The sequence below is a fragment of the Xyrauchen texanus genome, chromosome 2 (genome assembly GCF_025860055.1).
Source record: "Xyrauchen texanus isolate HMW12.3.18 chromosome 2, RBS_HiC_50CHRs, whole genome shotgun sequence".
Taxonomy (NCBI): Eukaryota; Metazoa; Chordata; class Actinopteri; order Cypriniformes; family Catostomidae; genus Xyrauchen; species Xyrauchen texanus.
In genome coordinates, this window is record NC_068277.1 from 20,189,575 (window position 1) to 20,208,163 (window position 18,589).

The following is an 18,589-nucleotide window of genomic DNA, read 5'->3' on the forward strand; positions in this document are numbered from 1 at the left end:
GAAATATCACATGAACAAGTGTGCTTTTCTTATAAATATCAGCATCTCTGCCATTCGGGCATAGGTAATCAGCACGATTATAAGTTTGTTATTGCTAAATAAGTTAATATTAAGGTAATTTTAACCACTATATGGTCCATTATTTTATCTATTTTTGCTCCATTAAGGAAGCTAAAGCAGGATAAACCATTGTGTATGACCAAGCCACACATAGCTGTCAGCTGACGAACACAGACAAGTGAAGTGATACAAACATGCAGTATCCCAGTGCTGTTATACTAATATATAATATTGTAAGAAAAATAAAACACACACACAGGGCCAGGTGTCAATCTTTTTTTTATTTAACCCCTTTTCTCCCAGTTTGGAATGCCCAATTCCCACTACTTAGTAGGTCCTCGTGGTGGCGCGGTTACTCACCTCAATCAGGGTGGTGGAGGAAAAGTCTCAGTTGCTTCCGCTTCTGAGACAGTCAATCCGTGCATCTTATCACGTGGCTCGCTGTGCGTGACACCGCGGAGACTCACGCTACCCTCCGCGATCCACACACAACTTAGCACGTGCCCCATTGAGAGCGAGAACCGACCACGGGGAGGTTACCCCATGTGACTCTACCCTCCCTAGCAACCGGGCCAATTTGGTTGCTAAGGAGACCTGGCTGGAGTCACTCAGCACACCCTGGATTCACAGCTCCAGGTGTGGTAGTCTGCGTCAATACTCGCAGAGCTACCCAGGCCCCTCAGATGGCGATCTTGAGATGAAGATGCTGAAGTCTTTATTCCAGTGTAGCAGTGACAGACATTCAGACTGAACCACGAGCATTCTAAAACCTAACCTTTTAACTAGTTTTTAAAATAACATGTAACTGAGACTGTGCTCTTTGTATAATTAAAGAATAACAATCTCACAATCTGGTTGCCCGATGTTGTTCCAGGTGTGAGCACCCAAATGGTGTGGTGATACCAATTGTACCCAACGTAATGATAACGAAGGTCATGTATCCCTTTATCTGAGATGGTTCTCGGTGTCCATACTATAATAATTTAAAGTCAAGTTTGTTATCACCCAGATGTTACTGTGACACAGTTGAATCTGTTACTATGATTATTAAATCCTTTTAGGTGAATGCAATTTCTCGAACAATATCAGGTCAATTGGGACTCACATTTTAGGGCAGAATACTTACAATATACAACGTATGCAATATAATATAATGTAAATAATAATTAACTGTACACTCAATTAGCACTTTATTAGAAACACCTGTGCACCTACTTATTTATGCGATTAACTAATTAGCCGATTGTGTGGCAGCAATGCAATGCATACAATCATGTAGATATGTGTCAGGAGCTTCAGTTAATGTTCACGTCAACCATCAGAATGTGGAAAAATGTGATCTCAGTGATTTCGACCGTGGCATGATTTTTGGTACCAGACGGTCTGGTTTGTGTATTTCTGTAACTTTTGATCTCCTGGGATTTCAACCACAACAGTCTCTAGGATTTACTCAGAATGGTACCAAAAACAAAAATATCCAGTGGGTTACAGTTCTGTGGACGGAAACACTTTGTTGATGAGAGAGGTCAACGTAGAATTGCCAGACTGGTTTGAGCTGACAGAAAGGCTACGGTAACTCAGATACTCAAACCAGCCCTTTAGGACCATAGTGTTCCTAATAACATGCTCATGATATGTAATATATAGGGAGAATTCACTAAAAATGTATTACGCCCCTTAAAAGCACAAGTTATTTGCATGTGCTGTCTGCGCTGGTTTATCGCCTGAGTAAATGGAAGTGGAGCGTAGTTCTAGCGGGAAGACCAGCAGGTGCACATCATCACATCATTAGCTGGGTAACTCCTAGCCAATCGCACGTAAGCCAATGCTTTATAAGTCCGCTCATAATCTATCACATTGCTGTTTCGGTGTGCTAACTCTGCAACCTCCACCTCTCCACCACCACCAGTTAAGCCCCGTCCCACAGGGGGGTAGGCTCCTCGCCCCTGCCTCCTATCTCCGGCAGGACATGACGGTTCCGGGTACATCTACCTCGGACTGCCGGACGGGGCCTACGCCAAAGAGAGAGACATCACCTCCCGTTTTACATCTATCAAATAAATGGCATCTCAAACTTCACTCAAGCCTGCGTGTCTTCACGATAGAACTAAAGTTATTATGCAGATCAAGCAACAGCACAAACACACCCACAAAATCTGTACTGAACCTAATTTGCATGGTGCAGTTCCTTTCTCGCGGACTGGTTCTGAGCATTATATTGCAAAGGATGTAACAGACCACTGCGGTCTGTCTCACTCTGCCAGAACTGTACAGCATCACTCCACCACTGTGATCCAGACACTTGAATCATCTCTTTAACATGAAGAAAGTATGCTCGACTACACCACGCATCTGGATATATGCCAGGTTATGACACTCTTCTCCATTTCAATCATTTATTGATGAATTACAGCTGCTGTGATCGATAGAAAATTTACAAAAACATCTCTTTTAAATAATCTTAATTTATTGCCTGCTTTCCTCGGGCGGTAATACCCTAATTTACATAGTAGGCAGCGTGATTACTTGGAAAGGAATGACAATTACTTAATTTACAGTAAATACTCAAAACACAGAGCTGTTTCAGCACTGATTTCCTCTGCTTAAACTAAATAGTGGGTGGTTAGTGAAACACCACACACAGAATTTGGCGCAACTGTTTAGTGAATTTGCCCTGAGTGTTATACAACTCTTGGAACATCACTTGTCCAATCAGATTATAGAAATGCTGTACAACCACGTTTGCATGTGTGCTGTGTAGGTTCTCCGGCAAGCTCACTTCCTCCCTCAAGTCAACAGTAGAGACGAAGTGCATGTGGCATACGCTCAGTTGGTTCTGAGTCTAGATGAGAAGGTGAGGCGAATATTCACAGACTGGAGTCAGAGTCTGAAGAAAGAGTGTCTCACTAGTCTTGACCAGCCACTCATGATTCACTGTAAGGAGAAAACAGGCCTGCTGGACATCAACTTCAACAAGTATGTGATCTCAAACACACACACAGGCCTGAACCTCCATGCTTGCATACAATGACATACAGTCAAAGATGCTAAAGGTTAGTTTACATAAATTAGAAATTTCCCAACATTTACTCATCCTCATGAGGATATATTGCAGAATTTCCAGAGTGCTCTTTTTCATAGTGGGGACTTGGGCTGTTGAGCACCATAAATGGCAAAAAAGCCCAATATCAACTGCATAAAAATAGTACGACTCGTGCAATATATGCCAAGTCTTCTGAAGCCTTATGACAGCTTTGTGTGAGGAACAGAAAGAAATATAAGTCATTATTTGCTCAATATCTTCCTCTCCATTATAGCTCTTCACCATAGAAGTTTATTTTTATTATCATTCAGAATGTACTAACTTTCTCAGACTCTGAAACATATTTTACATTATGCTTTTACATTGTCCACTTGAGCAGGGAAGAATAATTTAAACCTATAATATCAATACAATCAACCAAATTATCCAAATCACGTCAAGTCCCACCCAACATTATTTTCCATTAAATATTCTGTTTCACTCGTAAATTCATATTACGGAAGTTAATTGCATTGCAAATGCCGCTTCATGTTTAATAAACAAATACAAACCTTTAAAAATAATCATGGCTTTTATCCTTTTCTTGCCTTTATTTGCTGTCTTTAAATGTTCAATAGGGACTTTAAACAATAGCCACGGACAGGACGTCTGTGGCAACCAAAAGTAAACTGCTCAACCGCTGTAGCCGGAAATGCAAAAATCACTAAGCAACAATATAGAGTACAGTGAAAGATAGCAACCATTTATAAGTAAGGGATAATCCACGGCTAGGTGTGTGTTAAAGATATCATTAAATGATTAAAATTGTTTAACGCACACCTAGCCGGATTATCCCGCTTATACCATGGTCACTAGCCAGCATTGATTAGTTACAGCTGTCATTGATTTTTACAGTGCAAATTTTGACTGCAAGAATAACAATAATGGTTATTTTAGGAAGTAGTGCATAACAAGTCAATAGAACACAGAATGCCATAACTGTCCTATCTGCGTCTTACTTAAAGTCCCTTATGTTCTGTAGTCATAACACATGTACAGTACACTGTATTTCTGTGCATGTTTAATACATGCTTTACAGTATTTTGTAGTGTGAACAGACATACACACAGAGACTGTGAATGTGTAAGTGTGTGTGTGTGTGTGTGTGTGTGTGTGTGTGTGTGTGTGTGTGTGTGTGTGTGTGTGTGTGTGTGTGTTAAGGGACCTGTTGAAGATGTTTAATGAGATTCATTACTGGGACCGGCTGCTGTTTGAGATCCCTCACTACGTCACAGAGGTGTATCAGCGCAGAGAGGAACTTCGCAACCTGAGGGAGAATGTCCTGCTGGTGGTCAGAGATTACAACAGGTCTGAAGGACATAGACTCTCTTCTCTTTCACACAGAGACACACTTAGATTAACACAAACCTTTATTTGTGAGGACCTTTAATAGACTACTATTGTTCTTAAATTATAATTATTTAATTGCAATAAGCTAACTATAATTACTACACTATAACCCAGCCCCTTACAGACACCTTTTGGTATATTTCGATTCAAATTAGGACATTATTTTGTCCATTAATTAATACATTATCTACATGTATTAACTGTTTTATATATAAATGTATTAAATTCTTAAACTGGATATGTTTATCCAGTTTTAGTAACAAGACTGGTCAAGCAAATCAGTTTTACTAGATTTTTTGAGATTTTACAATTTTTTCCTCATAAGTACTCCTCCAAACACTGATGCATACTTGCCAATTACACAAAGTACATATTTAAATATTGTACTTGTCATATAACTTCTCTTCTTTAATATTCGCAGATTACTCTTCAACTCCTCAGCCTACACACATTTACACTAAAGTACAAACATTCTATCTGCCTAGACATATGCAATTTCTATTCAAGACTTCAGCACATCCAATCTGGAGAAAAGCACTTGAATTAAACATGCACACACATACACTCACACTTCCACTGAACAAAACAATTCACACTCATGTCCCTCGTTCTGTAGTGAATAATAACCTTCTCCTCTTTCACATAAGCCTCTCAACGCGTACACACACATACATACATGCCCTTCAGACTGGAGGACTCATTGTAGCTCTCAGAGGGACAAAGTGAGTCATCTCTGTCAGCATTGTCACTGCATTAAATGCATTCTACGCATGCCAGCTGGAAACAAACACTTAAACCCAGCACAAGCTAAACAGGCCACTTGCCCCAATGACACATCCTTAAGACTTGTTAATCAATTTTTACCACCCTCTTGTTCTGTTGTGTTTTTTAAAAAAGGGCTTATTCATCACAAATTCTGCAAAAGGAACTTGTTAATGACTGTAAGACCTAAAATAAAAATGAACTTTTACACATACATACACACACACACTCACACACAAAGTAATATTTCTGTTTACTCTCTGTCAGAATCATAACGGCCCTAAATGCAGATGAGCTTGGTCTCTTCTCTGAGAGAATCCGGTTTTTGGATAAGAAAATTAAGCCAGGCCTGTCTAAACTGCACTGGTCAACAAAAGGAACAGCCAGCGTCTTTATTAATGACTGCAGAGTACATGCCAACAAGGTCAGTAGCTTACTATACATACACACACACACACACACACACACACACACACACACACACTTACAGCAAAACACACATGCATGTGGAAAAAATGTTATAGGTCAAGGTGGCAGTAGAAATCTATGGCCTCAACACCCAAACAGATGTGAAAATCTTGTTTTCCTCAGGCAGGCACAAACTTTCTGTACTCACCTTAATCACAATCCTCACCCTTTCTGAAAAGACTCAGTTAGACCAGCATGAATTTCCAGGATGGTTTATTCTGGTCCCACTAGTGGACCAGCATTGCCATGCTGTTCACCAGCAATCCAAAAAAAGATTTCTTCTGCCATTATCAATATAAAATCTACACAAGCATCTATTTTAAGTAAAATTTAATTTACCGCCTGCTTTTCTCAGGCGGTAATAGAAATATGTGAATTGCACTGTGAAAACTGCACAGTATTGTGAATGAGCCTAATTTACATAGAAAGAAGGCATGTTTTAACAGAAAGGAGTGTCAATGACTTAATTTAAATATTCAAGATGCAGAGTTATTTCAGAACTGATTGCGCCTGCTTAAACTAGATAGCAGGTGGTAAGTGAATAAGATGCAGCTTTTTGTGCTAAAATACCCCACGCAAAAGTTCAACTTAATTCGCCCTCAAGACGTAAGATTTTAAATTTTTCCACACAATTGGGTTAGACCAACAGTTTTGGGGTTGGACTTTCAGAAGAAATCACAAATCTTTTTTGCAAGTGAATAAAACCGAGTTACTCCCCAGTTGCTGTCAACTTTCTTAGGAACTGCGACATAATATGTGGTTAAAATCAAATTTTAAGATTGATACTCTGGCCCTCATTTATTAAATTTATGTTATTTATTTAAATCAAAGAAATACAAACCCAAAACATTGCGCATCTTCTAACAACTTTTACCTCTGTGTAAAACTCATCATCAAAATTTTTATTTATTTATCTTCTAAACTCAACATACATATTTGTTGAATAGTCTTTGCATTAAGCAATCAAAGCAAAAATGAGGAACAAAATTACTGTGTCTTCAGGTTTTTGTGTCAGGTGCAATTTCACTAAGATACAGGGATGGACTCATCTCAAATGACACAAAGACCTTTGTCATAAATATGCATACAAATCAGTGAAATAATCATTATCATAAATAGTCATTGGGTCAAGATAATTTATAATATATTTCATAAAAAATTCATGAAAAATACAGTTTCATGGCAAAGGACAATTTTTCAATTCACACTCTTTTGTCAGGTATAAAAAAGTTACATTTGGACCCTAACTACAGTCATTCAAGATCAGAAGGCTTTGCTTGTGTTTTGTTCCGGGACACCCGTGTCCTTTTTACTTGTTGATATTGCTTTTGTAATGCAAGAATAAGGTAGCAGGCTTCACTGAGAATGGAAGTCCGACTCAGCGGAGTGCAGTTGTGCCTTATACAACAAAGAGCAGAGATCTAGCAGCAATCTATTCACTTCCATTGCCGGCTGTCCATCACTCCTACATTGTACAAGGCAATGTGATATTAAAGTACTGGCGGTGCCCTTTAGCCATGTGGTAAAGACACACATATGCACAGGCGTGCAAGCAGAAATGTGAGTGTCCCATCTACTTTAATAAAGGCCACACAGACATCTCTCAGTATAAACAGCTATAGGGTTCACAATGAAAGCCAGACAGTCTCGATTCAGTGCCACCACTGTGCCCTGGTCTCACTCGCTCCTTGCTCTTGTGTGTATGTGTGTGTGTGTGTGTGTGTGTGTGTGTGCGTGTTTTGTGATTTACGAGGACAATTTGGAAGTTACAAACTGGTAATTACAAGGTTATTATGCTATAAATGTGATTTATGAGGACATTTCTAGTGTCCCCATAATTCAAATCGCTTAAAAATCATACTAAACAATGTTTTATTGAAAATGTAAAAATGCAGAAGGTTTTCTGTGAGGGTTAGGTTTAGGAGTTGTGTTAGGTTTAGAGGATAGAATCTATAGTTTGTACAGTATAAAATTCATTATGTCTATGGAAAGTCCTCATAATGATAGGTAGTCCAACATGTGTGTGTGTGTGTGTGTGTGTGTGTGTGTGTGTGTGTGTGTGTGTGTGTGTGTGTGTGTGTGTGTGTGTGTGTGTGTGTGTGTGACAACATGTCAAAAGTCTGACATTCATGAAGCCTAAAATGAAGAACTGGCAACAGCTTCAGTGGTAATGAAGGAGTGTGGAGAACATGACACATCTGAGCTTAAACACACCCACACACACTTAGAAACATAAGTATACATTCTACACACACATGCATGTATGCAGAGTAATGTTTTGATGCTTATTTCATATGACGTGTTTCATCCCATGAAAATCCATGAGACGAGCTGGATCCAGATGCGGGAGGAAGAGTGAGATTATTCGGCATGTTAGATGCTTCATAGAACCTTCGCACAAACTTACAGAAACGTCTCAGCAATGCTGCCCCTCCGCAGATTGAGTAAGGAGCTGTTGGATGAGAAAAGCCTGATGCTTTGTGGATAAGAGCTGTCTCGTTTGATTTGAGGCACAGGGACGGGGTTGAAATCTAATGCTTTCTTTTTCTGTGGAAGAGAGAGGAAGACATGAGCTGGAAAATCCTACAGGAAAACCCCTGCTGTGCCATTTTATTTTTTTTCCATCCATCTCCCACCACGTTCCCCTCACACCCATTCTAACCAATTTTGCCTGCTCACACTCTTTCTTTTCTTTTTTATTGACTTTTTTCTTTTCTTTTCTTTTCATGTTTTTTTATTGCTTAGAGGCTGCTCTTTCATAGCTCAGGAGACTTTATGGAGTTCTCAGTTATGATTCATTCAAGTATCAACTTTGTGTCAGATTAACACACATGAGAAAATTCTGTTCATATACAGTTTAGAGCTATTTATAATTTATATTAATAAATTAATTCATGTGGATAGCATTTTTTGGGGTGGGTGTTTGAGGACAACATTTTTCAGGTCATAGTAAAATCTCTGACTGCTTATTGCAAAGTTGTGCCCAGTTTGAGACATTGTTGAAATCTCTTCAGAAACTCTAGAAGAGACACATATGGGATCTTTTGGGGTCTTTTTTCAGGATAAAAACCTGAGAAGTTGAAGACTTAGAAGTAATGTTGTGGGTTCAATACAAGTTAAGATCTGTTCAGCATTTGTGGCCTTCTGATTATTTAGACAAAAAATAATTTAGAATTTTTGTATTTAAAAAAAAAAATGCAAACATTGTAGCTACAGTAAGGCACTTGCGACAAAAAAAACCCTAGGTCCTCTGCCTAACCTGTAAGGCCAATACAATCCATAAATGGTGTGTCAGTAGATGAAAAACAGGAATAATACTTACATTCTCTATAATTTAACAGAGCCTACATACAAGTCCTAACGAGAACCACATTTTCCATGCATATAAAAGGACTTTATCACTGTCATAGAAACGCCTGACATTTAACAAGAACACTGTTAATGTACAAAAGAACGTAAATCCATATTTCTATTCTTCTAATTCCTTGCATAAAGTCTATTTACAATACCAACTTCTTATGAATGTGCTGCCTTTGGTTATATTGCTGGTGCTTCACAGGGAATTGACTATATAATAGGACACAGATGGTACAATAACCAGAGAAAACCTCCGACCCAGTCCATTAGTGTTTTGGGCATGCAATTTCGGCAAACCCACTTGTGCCTAGACTTAGCGCATACTTGCACGAAAATACAGAAACTTCATGGCCATGCCCACTGACTTTGCACGTATGACTTAAAGCATTGCTGTTAAAATAGGGCCCATAATATTTACTTATTTTGGCTATAGGTTTGAAACAATGTGCATTTTTGTCATTGCTGTCTAGGAGAAACAATTAAGATAGTAAAAACACCTCATTTGTGATTTTTCTTTTCTACAATTGACTCTAGTTCTAGCTGTTTTCTCAGTCAGAAAATTTTTTTTTTTTGCATGTACTATTCCTTGTGCGTTTGGAAATTAGGAAGGACAGCATAATGGAGGAGCACCTGGGGCCGGATTCAAGAAACATTCTTAAGAAGAAAATTCTTCTTAACTGCCATTTTCTTCTTAAATTCTAAGTTAATAATACCTTTATATTTTGTATTCCCAAAAATATCTTGACATATTTTTTTCTTAAAATAGCTTAAAAAGAATACAAATTCTCGAGAAAAAATTATTGTATATAACTTTGTAAATGTTGGAAAACTTCACAGTTGTCTTAAATTCCAAAAGATAAGATGTTAAATGAATTTCCTGGGATATATCAAATGTGACATGTTCTATCATGTTGAGTCGGACATCGCAAGGGACAGCTTTAGGTAGAAATGTGATTATAGACCACAACACATTTTTGACTGTTTTGTGTTTTATTAAAATTTTTTGTTAAATGTATAATAATTTGATAAATGTTTTTATGAAGCTTCTTAATATGGTGACCAATCATGCTAGTCAATTCAAAAGGATGCGCTGCATAGCACTCACTGTCCTCTGCCACCCTTTCATAATTATCAAGCTTCCCAAGGAGAATTTGTTTCTTGCAGTAGTTTCATCAACAAGAACCTCCAGCTGTTGTCTACTGAATTTTTTGTTTCTTTTCTTTTCCTCCATGTCAAATTAAAAGCTGTCAAACGGTTACCAGCAAGACAGTTGTTTAATGTCATTAAAATAACACATCTCACACACTTTACATTGAAAGGATTGATCGCAAGTTGCTTGCTCCTTTAATAATAAAAGGTTAATAGATTAATACTTTTAACATTATGATTTTACCAGTGTTGAAGTATTGAATTTGTTGTATTAGACAAAGCAACCTCATGAGCAGGCTAGTATGATCAGACGATGTCAAAGCCTATCATTTAATTCTTAAGAAAAAAATAAGATGTCCTTAACTAAATATATGAGAGCTTTTAAATATTTTTTCAAGAATTGCACTTAGAAACATTCTTATGAACATATTTTTAATTTTTCTTTTTGTGAATCCAGCCCCTGAGCTTTTAAAATTGTTATTTAGTGCTGTTGCTCCACACAGAGCAGTTAGTCAAAATGACCTGTGTGCTCCTCCTCACTGCAGGTGTAGAACATTTATTCCCATGTGCATTTTTTTAAACAGAGAGGTGCCTAAAACAATGTTTTGTTCAGAGGTTTTCAGTTTGATGTAATTACAGTTAGTAAGATGTCTATGGCAGCAGTAATGGCTGCTGAGCCTGTGCTGGAGGCAACTTGGGCCTTTTGACTGTTGGCATAAAGCCTTGTCCACTTATTTCTGCCCACTAATTCAGGAAGAGGCTGCCTGACTGGCATTTAATGCACCTAACCACAGTTTGTTTTGTTGTGACGGTTAGGGATGGGCAAATCTGAAATCAATGATACCAAAATAATTGACCGGCGTACAACAAAGTGTTAGAGACAGGGTGTAGTCAGAAGGGGTGTGAGGTGATCATCAAATCTAAAATTCACTGTTAACCGAACTGTCTACTTTAGGATTAAATTTCTCTCTCTCTCTCTCTCTCTCTCTCTCTCTCTCTCTCTCTCTCTCTCTCTCTCTCTCTATATATATATATATATATATATATATATATATATTATTATTTTTATTTTATTTTCCTTTCTCTTTCTTTCAATCAATCGTCTCTCCTGCAGGTCCAGTTAATGGTGGATGAGTATAAGGCCGCTAACCTGGCTGTCTCTAAGCTCTGTACTCAGATCAGTGAGCAGCTGTTGGTGCGTGTGGATGGCAGGGTTGTCTATGGAGATCTGGAGTTCCAGGAAGATCAGCAGAGTCATCAGCACAGCCAGCTGCTGCAGTTGCAGACCGCTCACCAGGACATTGTCAACATCATGGCCAGAGTCTACAGGACATTCCACACAGATGGCCCAGAGGTTAGAGTGTGTGTGTGTGTGTGTGTGTGTGTGTGTGTGTGTGTGTGTGTGTGTGTGTGTGTGTGTGTGTGTTCCTCCTGGGAATCTGAGTAGGATAATGGGAGGGGAGAGGGGAGAGGGAAAGAGCAAGCATGTGAGACAGGGAGAGAGAGAGAGAGAGAGAGAGAGAGAGAAAAACTGGCACGAACACACTGTCGACTGGTCCTCAACCAGCTTTGCAGCAGTCCTCCGCGATGGCGGGCTCTTCCGCCTCCTGACAGACATCAGCAGCTCCTCTGCCACCTGGCGGATGGCAGCGGACCCTCCATCAGCAGCAAGGGCTCTACCTGACAGCACATCCCTCCTCCCTTCTGGGTATCGGCACCCATGTAACGGGTTCACAAGATGGGCAAGGAGGAGGTGGGATCCGGCCAAGCTGTCAATATAAACCTTTAATAACACAAAGGAACTTAAATGTAACATAAAACTGACGTACACACACAACTTTGTGCATCTTTCGTGTAGCTCTCTCTCTCAAACTGGTGTCCCTGGCTCCTCTTCATCCCTCTCCCGGCTGATTGGGCTGATTCAGCACCGGTCGTCCATCATTATGGCCCGGCCACACCCTCCTCCTTGTCACACTCCAGAAAGGAGATAAAGTCAGCATGAAAGTCATTCATAAGACTCCAGTGGTTAAATCTGTCTTCTGAAGCAATCCATTTGGTTTTGGTTGAGAACAGATCAAAATGTTACTCCTTTTTCACTGTACATCTTGTCATAGATCTGTTCAGGTTGTTGTCCAAAAACCTGGAAGAGAATTTGCCATGGGTTCCCTCTGGATTTTCCTATGGGTTTTTATAATGGGGGTTTTCAACTTAAATTATGGACTTTTACAACATAAATTACACATAGTCACACATCAAACGTGAATTTTAAAGCCACATTGAATTACATACTTTGTTTTTTTGTTTTTTTTTAACACAGTGGCTTCATAATTGTATTCCCTTTAAAGGAAAATTCCCATTTGAGCTTTATATATTTTGAATAAAATTATCCAAGTAACTATTCCATGCGACTTGTGCAGCATATTCCAAATGACGTTTGATGACATGAGTTAAAAATGACATTTTGGTCAGTGGGAAAGGTGTAAATGAGTGTATTGTATGTGTTGCTTTGCCATGTTGCAATGTTATGGACAAGCTGCTATCCCACCCCAGCTTCCTGTTTCAGTTGACACATCAAAGAAAAGTGCGCTTGTGAAGGCAGTTCATTGGGACTTTAAAAAAATAAGCTACTGCATTAGTAATAAGCCGTGCACAGTTAAAGGGTGTTTTTGAGGGTCTAAAACCTATTAACCTTGGTAATATAAATATATATAATATATAAAGTGATTACTTTTGTAAAACAACTGTAACCGGAATTTTATAAAAGACACCAATGTTTAAGAAATACTTGAATTGGTGCACTCATCTCAAATATTTATGCTAATACTAAAGGTTTTAAAGGTTTTATTAAAGATTTAAACAAACCTCAAAGCCTAAGGGACCTATTTCATTTTAAGCGCAGCGCAATTCCTTTATTCATAAGTGCAAAATTAATAGGCATGGCCATCGTATAAGCATGCGCTAAATCTATGTGCAAGTGGGTTTGGAAAATTGCACGCACAAGGCTCTAATCCGGTCAATGGAGATTCTTCTCCAACACAGATATGGATGTAGGCTCCGTTAAATTATAGAGAATGTAAGTATATTTAATCATTTTCATCTACTGACACACAAATCATGGTTAGTTTTAACAGTGATTGGTATCTGCACACACTTCACTTGTTCCGGTCAACATTGATTTTGAAACTTTTTATTAATTTATTGAAACACGAAAAAAATTAAACCAAAAATATTTCTAAATTCAAATTACACTTCAAACGAAACAAAAATATAATCAAAATAACAAAGTGGTCAAAAACATCATACCAAATCCAAACATTTTCCTCTCTCCTTCCACCGGCCCCTTTTGCAGTGACTTAAACATAAAAATAAAAATAATAATAATAATAATTGAATAAATAAACCATGATCTCTAGAAAATGTAAAATAAATCTAATTTTTTGTTTAAAAAAAAAGCTTCAACAGTGATTGTCATGGACATTATTTGATGTTCTGTACTTTCAGAATTTGGACATGAACTTTATTACCACCTGCTGGTGAAATCTCCAAACTCCAAATGCAGGAACTGAATTTGGACTTTGCCCTGAGTTAAGAGGTAGTATTGAAACGTGTTAGTGCAATGACCGAATTCTTAGAAAAATAGCGATTTGCACTTTGTGCCACGTCATTTACAATACAATACAATACACCCATAGTTTGCGCCAACACCCACAGTAGCGCAAACACTCCCATCCACGGGCATTTACGCTGGGACAAAAATTGCACTTAGAATTAGCACTCTCACAAAAATTGGATAAGACATTGCGCACAGTTATAGCGCGTTGCGCTGCGGATTACGCATTCATAAAAATAGAGCCCTAACTGTGCTTCCCTGTTGTTGCTAAAGTTGCTAAACAATGTAGCAACTTGGCACATCAATATAAAATTCAACTTATGTACAGACTCTCTTCATATTTTCTGGACTAGTTGGCAAGCCTATGTTTACTTTATGTAAATTATACTGTTTGTGTGCATGCTGTGTTCAGGTGCAGCAGCACTGGGTGTTATACACGGAAAAGATGGACCGGATGGTCGAGGAGGCGTTTCGTGTAAATATAAAGCGCTCTCTGCAGGAGCTCTCTAAAGCCATCAATGGAGATGGCAAGACCTCCCCAAACCCCTTATTTAGAGTAGAGGTGGTACTGAGAAAGAACACCCCTGGATCTACTGCTCAGGTGCACACACATACACACAACACACACACACACACACACTCTCTTTGTCTGTTCTAGTAATGCACCAGTCACTGATATGCGAGGTGACCCTTAGATCATATTTAAACATCATTTTCACAAACACACTCTCTGTGCTTTCAGGGAAAAAAGCATAAAATAAAAACTCTAGCATGGTGAGTCAGTGTGAATCATTGTGTTGGTCCCGGAGAGCTGCTAGCCATGTTTTTTACATACAGCATAAAGACGCTATCATACATCAAGCAGAGGGCATACAGAACACAACAACCTCTATAAATCACAGCTGTGGCAGCATGGCTGCATTATTCAGCTCAGACTCTACTGTTCAGCTTTACAGAGGTATAGTTGGACCGAGGCCTATGGGTAATGTCCCATGATGCTTAGTCATCTAAACACACACAGAGAGAGAAAAAGTAGAAGTGCTAGTGTGTATTTAGGAACTTAATTCAGTATATTTTAGGGACAGTGGTTGCTTAGGTTGGGTTGTGGAGACAGACTGCCCAAGGTAGAACACTCCCATGAGCTAGCGGGAAGGGAAATACATTAATGCTCGCTCAGGACATACCATAAAAACTGTCCTTTAATGTAGTTTTTCTGAATATGTGTGTGCCTAGGTGGATTTTTCTCCCTCTCTTCAGAAACTGGCCCAGCTAGTGAACAGCATTTGCGCTCAGCTCATCAACACAATCTCAGTGTTCAGACGTCTGCCTGACCTGCTGACCCATCAGCACTTGCAGAGAAAACCCATCCACAGCATCATTGGTACGCACACTGTCCATTTCTTTCTCCACATCCCTCTATTTTAATTTTATGCCGTCCTATATCACTGCTTCTACATATTCTCATTTCTCTCCTCTCAGTCTCACCTCTTTATTTTCCCACCCCTCATTACCCCTGTATGTGCCCCTCTGTCATTCATTCATTATTCTTCCCAGATCCCTCCATTCCTGCCTCCCTCTCCATTCCTTTTCCCTGCTCTCTGCAGTTGTCCGTCAGCCTATTAATGCCCATGTTTATCTGGTGGGCTTTATTAGCATAGTTAACATGGCATTTCCAAGCAGTGACAGAGGTGTCTGTCAGTGTGAGATGCTATAGACCATCCAAAACTATTGTAACCCTTAAACATACCTCAGGTCTTTAGTGACAAGGGACCTCATTTCACCTCCTGTACCTCATCTATTTTTTGGAGTTATGCCCACACTTCTTTAGGTTTACTCAACCTTTCTCTTATATATAGTGTAGCACAAAAAAAAAAAGAAGCCAAAAATGTCAAAACATATTTTTTTTTATTTTTATATAATGGCTTAAGTACCAAAAGTGTATAGGATCATTAGAGACCATAGTTACAGTATGATATAGTGTCACCTTTTTGCATTCAAAAAACATATTTGTATGATTATTTGATGTCAAGTTTACTATCACATTATATCTAATTATTTATATCAAGACCAATGATAACTATAATCATACAAATGTCTACGATATCATGACAATTTAACTTGCAACAATTGTGAATTATCTGTATCTCATATGCGTTTACACATACATATGCAACATGCAATTTCTTACTCAAGGTAACATTGTTGTTTCAGTGATTGACTTGATTTACATTTGACGTTATTGTTTGATAAAGAAACAACATGTAAGTAAACTATATCAAGTGTATCACATGAACAGTATGATTTGGCTACTGTTGTTTGTGTGTACTACTGAAATTATGTTGTGGGTCTGTTTAGACTCAAAAAGTGCCTGAGAAAATGCACGAGTGCCTTATGTGTAGTGTTATGAGAAGCTCAAGTGTTTGATAGCTATTTGAGTCTCATGAAAGTTTAGTGTACAAGTAATAAATCCTGTTCTAGATTTGTCCTGATTTGTTACATCATCTCTTTGATATACTGTATGAAACATAAACATCTTTTCTAATTGTCTTGAAAATTCTTACACTGTCTATGTGTTACGTATACCTTGTCTTGTTTCACCGTTGCCCTTTGTTTACCATTTTTGTCACTTTTGTAATTCCTTAGTTTTCACTTTTGTCCCTTTTGTAGCTCCACAGTCTCCCTGTTAGCGTTCGTGTTCTCCGTTCATTGTTTTCACCTGCCCTCGTTAATTTACCATTGGTTTCTGTCTATCACCTTGTTATCTTGTTTTGAGTTCTGTTTGTTCATTGGCCCCTTTGTCTCATGTTCATGTATCTATACCCTGGTTCTTTGTTCAGTCCTTGTCTATCGTTGAATGTTGTTTAGCCTGGTATGTTTTCCCTGCCCGTGTTTTCAGTTTTATGTTTATTTCCCCATTGAGGGTTTTCCTTTGTGTTTATCTATTGTCCACTTAATAAAGTAAGCTGCATTTGGATCCGCATCTCCTCGTCTGCCTTCGCTGCTCATTCGTAACAGAACGATAGACCACACATGGATCCAGCAGCCTATTCGGCGAATTATCGGCTCCTTTGCTTGAAGCAAGGGGACCGACCGATTGAAGACCACATCCAGGACTTCCTCGAGCTGGCGTTTGTCTCCGACTTCCCAGACTCAATCCTGGCATCTTTCTTTCGGGGAAATCTGAATGCCTCACTAAGGGAGTGGTTGCCACCAGCGACGCTCTGTTGGACTTTGCAGGAGATGGTGGAAGAGGCTCTGCTGGTCAGCGGCTCGTCACTCATGGTGGACGTGACAGAGGAGAACCCTACCTCACCTCCCGTGGTGGCGACCTTCAACTCGCCCTTGGCTCTTCCCGTCACGCCAGTTCCACCTGTCAGCAAGCCCATCCCTACGCCAGTCGCCCCCCACGAACCAGCGCGTCCATCTTCGTCTGCCCAGAGGAGGAGGAGGAGGAGTACATGGGCTTCCGCCTCCCGGCCACGCCTGCCCGGTCTGAGCCAGAGCCCGCATGTCACTGTGGCGAGCCAGAGCCCACGCATGTCACTGTGAGCGAGCCTGAGTCCTCGTCAGCCACGGTGAGCGAGCCTGAGCCCTCGACCGTCAGTGAGCCAGTGCCGATAGCCTCAAACGTCAATGAGCCAGTGCCTGTAGCCTCAGATGTCCGTGAGCCAGCGCCTGTAGCCTCGACCGTCCCTGAGCCAGCGCCTGTAGCCTCAACCGTCCCTGAGCCAGTGCCTGTAGCCTCGACCGTCCCTGAGCCAGCGCCTGTGGCCTCGACCGTCCCTGAGCCAGCGCCTGTAGCCCCGACCGTCCCTGGGCCAGCGCCTGGAGCCATGACCGTCCAAGCGCCAACGCCTTCCGAGCTTTCCAGAGCTCCGCCTCCCGAGCTTTCCAGAACTCCGCCTTCCGAGCTTTCCAGAGCTCCGCCTTCCGAGCCTCCCGAGCTTTCCAGAGCTCCGCCTCCCGATCTTTCCAGAGCTCTGCCTTCCGAGCCTCCCGAGCTTTCCAGAGCTCCGCCTTCCGAGCTTTCCGGAGCTCCGCCTTCCGAGCCTCCCGAGCTTTCCGGAGCTCCACCTACCGAGTCTTCCAGGGCTCCTCTCGAGCTTCCTAGAGCTCCGCCTCCCGAGTCTTCCAGGACTCCGTCTCTCGAGCCTCCCAGGGCTCCTCCTCTCGAGCCTCTCAGGGCTCCTCCTCCCGAGCCTCTCGAGCCTCCCAGGGCTCCGCCCCTCAAGCCCCTCGAGCCTTCCAGGGCTCCGCCTCTCAAGCATCTCGAGCCTTCCAGGGCTCCACCTCTCAAGCATCTCGAGCCTCCCAGGGCTCCACCTCTCAAGTCTCTCGAGCCTCCCAGGGCTCCGCCTCTCAAGTCTCTCGAGTCTTCCAGGGCTCCTCCTCCCGAGCCTCCCAGGGCTCCGCCTCTCAAGTCTCTCGAGCCTCCCAGGGCTCCGCCTCTCAAGTCTCTCGAGCCTTCCAGGGCTCCGCCTCTCGAGCTTCCCGAGCCTCCCAGGGCTCCGCCCCTCAAGCCTCCCAGGGCTCCGCCCCTCGAGCCTTCCAGGGCTCCGCCCCTCAAGCCTTCCAGGGCTCCACCCCTCGAGCCTTCCAGGGTTCCGCCCCTCAAGCCTCTCGAGCCTTCCAGGGCTCCGCCCCTCAAGTCTCTCGAGCCTCCCAGGGCTCCGCCCCTCAGGTCTCTCGAGCCTTCCAGGGCTCCGCCTCTCAAGCCTCTCGAGCCTTCCAGGGCTCCACCTCTCGAGCCT

At 41.0% G+C, this 18,589-nt stretch overlaps 1 protein-coding gene across 1 annotated transcript in view; it reads left to right on the forward strand.

Annotated features, from left to right (window-relative positions):
• Positions 1-18,589, forward strand: part of dnah2 (dynein, axonemal, heavy chain 2) — a 259,741-nt gene that overhangs the window by 73,919 nt on the left and 167,233 nt on the right. The window contains exons 13-18 of the mRNA XM_052139940.1: positions 2,822-3,036; positions 4,304-4,450; positions 5,522-5,678; positions 11,343-11,582; positions 14,251-14,439; positions 15,072-15,219. Of these exons, the coding sequence (XP_051995900.1) occupies positions 2,822-3,036; positions 4,304-4,450; positions 5,522-5,678; positions 11,343-11,582; positions 14,251-14,439; positions 15,072-15,219 (1,096 nt within the window). The remainder of the gene's footprint in view (positions 1-2,821; positions 3,037-4,303; positions 4,451-5,521; positions 5,679-11,342; positions 11,583-14,250; positions 14,440-15,071; positions 15,220-18,589) is intronic.